Raw genomic sequence first — 7,540 nt, 5'->3', positions numbered from 1 at the left:
CACTCCACACCATCCTTTTTTTTTTTTTGGTGGTGGGGGGGGGCAGATTTCAGTGATTCTGTTGTTTCCTTTGAAGCCTTTGTTGACAGCGTTAGTGGATGTGCTGAAAAGTGGATCTTCAAACTTGAACGAGATAAAGAGCACATATGCACACATTTGGTCTTTGATTCAAAAGTAGCATTTTTGTCATTTTTCAGGCTACGAAGTGTCTGGCCCCTTCTGCCCCCCCACCCCTCCCCAAGCAGTGAAGTTGCCCAAATCAACCGAGCAGCTTCGGCCTCTTTGTACACGCACGAGTTCCGCAACCGGGCTCCGACAAGCGTTTGTTGTTTTTGCTTTTGAGAGTCCCACACCACAAATGTGATTTTCACACTTCCTCGGGCAATCGGGCAAAGACTGTTTTGTTTCAAGGGGACATAAATAAATAAGTGGGATGCGCAAGTAGGGCCCTTCCATTTTGGCGTCTCGAACAGTCATGAAAAATGCGATTAAAAAGTCATTTCTTGGATTCTTTTTCCTTCCAAAAGTGAAGCTGAACAGATTTGGGGAAATAGACTTTCAGTAGTCATTCAAGGTAAAAGGCAACGTGAAACGACGCCGACGTCCCAAATGAAACGTCCTCCCCTTTGTACCATTGTACCATTTTTGTGCTTCTTGACCAATTGCCTTCCATTTTGTCTGGAATAGACTCCTCCTCCATTTTGCGCCAATACGAAGCGGCCCAAAATTTGCAATAAGTCGGCAGAGTCGGATTCCATGACGCTTTTATTCAACGTTGTGCAAAAAAACAGCTCACAGCAGTTTCGACGTCAAAGAGCGACTTGCAATACAGCAAGCCTGCGGCCAAAGTCACAACACGAAGAACTCGCCCAAATTCCACGACGTGGGCCGAAGAAGAGCCTCGTCAATTTCCACCAGAGACCTCCACCAAGGCGACCCCGATTTGCAGCGACGTGACCCGGTTTTGCCACTTGGGGCCCGGTCACCTCGAGTGGCCGTTCCCCGCTTCCAACATGCGACGGCCTCCTCAGTCCTCTCGGAGGTAAGCTTCGGGCACGTCTTCCTGGCTCTTCTCCAGAGCGGCGGCGCGCTGGGCGTCGGCTCGGATCTCCAGGGCTTTGGCCTCGGCCAGCTTCTTGTCGGCGTCGCGGGAGAATTTGCGCGCCTCCTCCGCCTGGGAGCGGGCCAAGTCGATGTTGCTCCGCATGGCGACGCACGCTTGCTCGGCCCCTGCAAACGCTCGGCGTCACAACGTGCATCGGCCAAGGTGCGCCAGTTGCGAGCGCTGGCGCCTCGCCCGTGATTTGTCGAGCGCAAGAATTCGACGGGGGAGCTCGAGCCCAAATTTCATTTGGCGAGGATACTTTCTCACCAAGTTAGCCGGTGAATGTTGTGTCAACAGTACATCAATGAAGATGGGTTGTAATCGTGAAGAAAAAAATGGATCTCTTAAAATTGCCATCAAATTTGCGTCACGTTCGGGAAAAATACGCTATCAGGATGCAAATGGTTACAAGGATGTGATGTTGTTTTGACACGACCTACCACAATGCAGAAACTTTTCAAAGGTTATGTGAAGCCTCCCCAGCCCCTCGTCTTGGAACCCTAAGCCTATGGCGCATTCCAGAAATCGGAGAAGTGAGGAATTTAATTTTATTCTACTTTAGAATCGGGGGCAAATTGATGAGCGCATTCATGTGAAATGCTCTTCAAATACAACCGAGTCGGGCGGAGTTTTTGCGTCACTTTGGCGCCATCTGGTGGCAGCTCGGCGCGACTGAGTCGAGCTTCATCTTTCACGCCATCGTGTGGCTCCTATCGGCAATTACAGCAACAAGTTCGGCGCTCGAGCTCATTGAGAAAATCGACAAGAGCACAGGAACACTGAGGACCGACCTGAAAATTTTGCCCACCTGAAACATACGCCGCTTCCGCTGCCGTTTCGCCCAAGCGGAGGGCGCTGATCCACAAGGCCTCGAAACGCTCGCATTCCTCTTGTCTGTCGCTGACCTGGCAGGCACGCGAACACGTGACGTCACTCCGCCGCGGCCCGCTCTCGGCCGAGTGCCGGCGAGCGGGACTCACCTGCGCGCGCTGGCCGATCATCACCTGCCAGATGGATTCCTCCTCCGTTTGGCTCAGACGCCCCAGCGAGGCCAGGTAACGTTTTTGGAGCGCCAGCAGCGCGTGCACAGCCTGGCCAGAGGAAAAAAAAAAAAAAAACAAGCAAGCACATCTTTACATCGTTTTGCGTGTGGGCGTCCTCCATCCTTTTTGAGAGGTCTGTCAAAGACACATTGATCCTCCAAATGTCTCCTGAAATTCAAACCACACATGCAGCGAGCAATGCCGCGAGTTTAGGTCCACCCCAAAAAGGTTTGCGATTGCGTCGAGTTGCCACAAGGTGGCGGCAAAGCATTTCTACCGGAGAAGGCTGGCCCGGAGAAATGAAGCCCCTCTACACACTTTGTTCCTTGGTACCAAAGTGCCACCAAAGCAATAGTTTGGACTTGGTTTTAACAGAGGATCGGTTAGTAAAAAAAAGAAACAATCTGTGACTAGGCTTAACTTTTAAAAATTCAGCCCCTAAAAACAGTTTCACTTTGCCACATAGCATTTTGAAGGCTTTTCTATTCTGAGTCGAGCTCTCCCAAAAGGTTTCCAGAAGCCAACCAACACAGGAACTCTCTCATTTTGTTTGTTTCATCCCCCCCGAGAGCAGCTGGAATTTTTGACGACCTGTTGTGCGCAAACCAGAGGGGACGCGCCCGGCCTCAAAGTTTGACCGTTTTGCGGGTCGGTGTTCACGCTCACCTTTGAATACTCTGTGATGGCATCTATGAGAGCTAAAGTGGTCTGCGAGAGGAACGTGGCGGAACTGTCTGTCACCAGTGAGGCCGCTCGCTTGATCAGAGACTCGTGAGTGAGGCTCGGCGCCTGCAACAACACACGCCCCAAAAAGAAATATAGAAGCTGCCACAACCTCGGAATGTCGGAAACTTTCAACGGGAAGTCACGGAATGGCGTGGGAATCAACAAGAGTTAAGCAAACTGAAAATTGCTTCTGAGCAGAGAACTTGCACGTCGTCAGGGAAAATACATTTCATTTGATTTTCAATGACTGTACGTCAAGTTGATCGCACACTTAAAATCTTTCAAACTTGATCAAGTTGGAGTTGAAAAAGAATCTGGAGCAATCTCCTGCTTTTAAATCGGCTCATTTGGCTCGAATGCCTTCCCCAAATTTGCCAGTTAAAAGTTTCCATGGACATTTCTTGGAAAAGCTTTCAGACGTTTGCCAGAAGCCGTCAACGACGGCGCGGTCAAAGCGCAGCCGTCGCCCTTACTTGAGCGAAAGGAACGGCGCACAGCCCGCCGCCCAGCGCCGCCACCGACGTCGCCACGCTCCTCCATTTCGCCATGGCGCAGCCCGCCGGTTTGCCGCGCCTGCGCAGCACCTGAGCATTGCTCCTGTAAGCGGCCACAACAAAGTTGTACTCGGTGCTTCGTTCCACAGAGGATAAAGAATACGTGTGAGCCCGTGAGCATTGTCTCATTGTCTGTCGTTTGTGTTTAAATAACTTAAAAGGTAGCGACGGGCCAAATGAAGCTTCCCGAACCACTGGGGAATTGATTCGGCTTCAGCTTCAGGACTCTTCATTCATATTAGCTCTCGACTCCAGCGGGGCTTCGTTTAGTCTTGCGCTACTCGTATGACATGTCCTTGTTTATCGTGGTTGCTTATTATTGCAATACGAGTGTAGCCTCGACTAGCGGAGACAACTTCCTTGTGTGTTCTTGGCCAAGAAAGACGATTCAGATTCTGATTTGGCACGCCCACTTTTGGCCAGCTTGCTTCACCAAACACCTTGAAGCAAGCTGGTCAAAGTCTGATAAAAGCAGACAATTTCATATTCGATTGTCGCACATTGCGCGTGGCATTATCGAAAGGAGCAGAGTTCTTCGAGAGATTGCGCAGCCTTTTAGCGCAGGTGTGCCGAAAGCGGTGGCTGGCGGGCGCAAGTCATAGCAAGACCACTTTCCTCCACTCGGCTCAGTCAAGCCGCTGCACGCGAACGTTTCAAAACGTCTCATCGACAACTTGCATATCGATGGTTTATGAAGTGGTCGTTTGTCGGTGAATTTTAATGCTACAGATGTTGCGTCACTGTAGGTACATTCCAATGACTTCCGTTTTGCGTTTCCGGGCGAGCAATGAAGCCCGTCGCTTCATTGCTCGAAAAAAACAGCAGCCGTTGTTTTTGTACAAGTATTTCGTTATATTTATTTGGGCGGAATGTGAAGATGAAACTTACTTAAAACGGGACCTACCGGAGTAATCGGAGGAAAGCTGGCCCCCGCCCGAGCGCGGCCATGTTGGTTTGTCCAGTAAACGTACCCCACGCCCTCCCGCCGATACTTCCGGTTTCACGTCACCCGCTGCTGCCATCTGGTGGCCAGAAAATCTTCGGCGTTCACCTCATTAGTTTAGGAAACGTTTCCGTGGCATAAAAGATTGAACAGATTCTCCAACTTATTCTCCCAGTATAAAATTAGTCATGCTTATTTCAATTTCTCTCCAAATATAATAATTACTGTTCGTTGAACTGAATAAGTGGGGCACAAAATTAGGAATAGCACTCAGTGTGTTGTGAGGCATTTGTACACCATCCAAACTACAAAGTACAACCACATCAATGATCTTATTGTCGTTGTTTTTGTGAACGCTAAATTTCCGATAGCGATTGTGCAGGTGTCGCTCATTTAAAATCTATGGCTTGTGGAGTAAATTCTTTTTACATAAAAGAGTAATAGTCCTCCGAATATTGCACGTCGTCGCCTTCTGATGAAATCCAAGAGCGTGTTCCAAGTGAACAACAACTTATGAATAGTGAATGAGGCCGCTAATGAGTTTCACTGGACTTTGTCGTCAATACTCAGGGTGGCATCTTTGTGTACGACAAACACATGACGACACGATGAAAAACAGCTCCAGTGGACCTGCGTAACCGCATCCCATGATGAGCAACACCTTGCACTCAAAACACCGCGGGCACACAAACACTGTGAATAATTAATGATTGTTTTTAGGCTTTAATGAGTTTCACGGGGATAGTTTTATCTTGTGAGACCGGTGACATGGACAAAATGACTTAGGAGCGCCTTTGTTCTTGGAAGACACCCCCCACCCCCCATGCTCCCCCACATAGATACACACACACTCAGGCCCTCGAACGACTCCACGCGAGGAAACATCTCAATGTCTACCAAACACAGGTGGGCGACAGACCACCCGTCTCCTCACCGAATGAAAAACTGCGGACGTGTCCCATCGTTGGGCACCATCAAGGTGACGCCTAACTTGCAGCGGATGATTGTTGTGGCTTTGAGAGTGCTCGAGAACGTGAATCGAAACTCGTCGCCTCAAACCAAAATGAGATAACTTGGGTGTTTTCGCAACGGGGTCATTTTTGTCCCGATTTTTGCCCATTGAGACATTGAAGCTTTTATTTCACGCGACAACATGCGTGTCCAGCAAGTGAAGACGGAGCACCTTTTCGTTTGATGCCGGCCACTTTTGCAAGCGCGCGAAAGCATCGAAACACACGTCGGTTAGATGAACCCGCTGTGATTCGGACATGGAATGCTTTGTGGCCTAAGCCTCGTTTGCCATCAGGGCATCGAGACTGCGAGCCATCGACGTCAGCGTTCATCACTTGGAAGGCCTCATCAGGCCTCGTTGTGCTTCTGTTGTTGTTTCGAGTAGATTTGGTTTTGTTTCACGGTTGACCTTGAAGTTTGTCGAGGTCAAGAAAAAGGCCTTCTCCTCCGTTGTGGCAGTGGTCGATCATAATGTCATGAGATTTTTTTGTGCCAAGGACTGCCTCGGCGTCGGATATTTGGGTTGCTGCCACGTTGTTTTGTTTGTCCTAGCGGCGTATTTTGTTGTTAGCTACTTTTTGTTCATTTTTCATGACTTTGCACGCATGACTGTTATGGCGGCGTTTCCTCAAGCAGAGGTTGCACGTTTGCCGATTGAGTTTGTTGATCACTATGGAGAGAGGATGATGACTTGTTTACGCCAAAGCCATTTGGCCTGCCCTCCCTCCCACGGACGCCGCGCCGCGCGTTCATTGGCGACGACGAAAGCGAAAGCGAGCTACAAATTTGCCGGCCCCGCGCGCCAAGCGCAGACTTTGCTCATCCGCTCGCGAATGGCTTTTGCGCTTTGTCGAATGGCCGGCAACCAGTCGTCGTCGTCGCCGGCGGGCGCGGAGCTCCGACGCGGCTTGTCCTACTACGTTTTCCTTCAAGTTTTAATCGGCGTCTTCCTCGCCATCAACCTGTTCCTGCTGGGCACGCTGTTGGGCAGGGAGCAGTTCAGGTTGTCCATGCGCTACGTCCTGTTTGCCAACATGCTGCTCAACGACTGCTGGTTCCTGGTCGTCAGCGACGTGCTGCTGCTCCACTACCACTTTGGCATCGCCATCCGCCGGTGGCTGTGCATGGGCATCTACTTGGTGCAGGCTCTCTCCAACCGGGCCACGGCGTGCACTTTGACCGCCATGACTTTGGAACGCTACGTGGCCGTGTGCGTGCCCCTGCGGCACGCCGAGCTGTGCTGCGGCCGGCGAAGCCTGGGCGGCGTGGCGGTCATCGGCGGCCTGAGCTCCGTCCCCGGCGTGGTCTTCTTCTTGGCCGTCTCGGCCTCGGTCGGCAGGGACTACTTTGAGCGCCGGCTGATGTGCACCGTCCACAACCTGGAGGCCTACCCGTGGCACAACCACCTGAGGTCGGCCGTGTTTGCGGCGTACTTCCTGGCCATGGGCGGCGTCATCGTCTTCTGCTACGTGCGCATCATGAGGGCGGCCAAGGCGGCGCGGGCCCGTGAGCGAGCCGCGTCCCGGAGAGGCCTCGGCACGGTGAGCCTTCACGCCGTCCAGTTGGTTCTCTGCCTGATGCAGCTGCTGCTCCCGCCCTTCGAGAAGGCCCTGGCGGAGGCGGATCGCGACGCCTTTCAGATCGTGCGCCTCTTCAACTACGTCGCCGTGACGCTGAGCCCGCGCTGCCTGAGCCCCCTGGTCTACGGCCTCCGGGACGAGACCTTCTTTAAGGCGCTCAAGTCGTACGCGCTCTGCCGTTTCTCCGGGAAGAACTGGAGGATTGAAAAAAGGCAAAAGCCGCCTTTCCGTCGCCACGCTTCCAGCGCCAAGTGCTCAAAGGGGGGCGTCGCCCTTCCAGAATAAGAGCCCGGCTCGTTTCTTTTCCAGAAAACACACACGCACACAAACTGCTCATGAAGCATCAAGTCTGAACCTTCCTTGTACTTGAACTTTTTCCCAGCATTGCATCTCCCCGACACTTTTTCATCCTTTTCTTTCATGTGATGGTCAAACAGAAAGCGACACTTTGTTGAAAGTTCGCTTGAAATCTGATGAGCACAATGAAAACCATTTCACTTCTCTCCTCTGCCCTGTCGTTTAGTTTCCACATGGAAGATATCGGGGCGCTTCCCGTTCTGCGTTTTGTTGGTGCTCGG

The 7,540-nt window shown here is 51.6% G+C and overlaps 2 protein-coding genes across 3 annotated transcripts; one reads left to right on the top strand and one right to left on the bottom strand.

The window, feature by feature from the left end:
• Window positions 1–747: 747 nt before the first annotated feature.
• Window positions 748–4,435, bottom strand: LOC127608575 (diablo IAP-binding mitochondrial protein-like). Of its 2 annotated transcripts, none has more exons than XM_052077724.1 (6): window positions 4,333–4,434; window positions 3,348–3,471; window positions 2,815–2,937; window positions 2,086–2,196; window positions 1,914–2,010; window positions 748–1,230 (listed from the first exon to the last, which is right to left on the bottom strand). In XM_052077724.1, the coding sequence occupies exons 1-6, from the start codon at window positions 4,374–4,376 to the stop codon at window positions 1,028–1,030; spliced, it is 702 nt and encodes a 233-aa protein (XP_051933684.1). In that variant the 5' UTR covers window positions 4,377–4,434; the 3' UTR covers window positions 748–1,027. The 2 variants fall into 2 exon arrangements, with proteins under 2 accessions (XP_051933684.1, XP_051933685.1); XM_052077725.1 differs by having other exon boundaries at window positions 1,131–1,611; window positions 4,333–4,435.
• Window positions 4,436–6,236: 1,801 nt separating this feature from the next.
• LOC127608542 (odorant receptor 131-2-like) lies at window positions 6,237–7,247 on the top strand. Its single transcript, XM_052077663.1, has one exon. It carries the CDS (start codon window positions 6,237–6,239, stop codon window positions 7,245–7,247), a length of 1,011 nt encoding a protein of 336 aa, XP_051933623.1.
• The last annotated feature ends 293 nt before the right edge of the window (window positions 7,248–7,540 follow it).

This window comes from Hippocampus zosterae, chromosome 10 (genome assembly GCF_025434085.1).
Source record: "Hippocampus zosterae strain Florida chromosome 10, ASM2543408v3, whole genome shotgun sequence".
Classification (NCBI taxonomy): Eukaryota; Metazoa; Chordata; class Actinopteri; order Syngnathiformes; family Syngnathidae; genus Hippocampus; species Hippocampus zosterae.
This window is presented reverse-complemented; position numbering and strand designations above follow the sequence as displayed.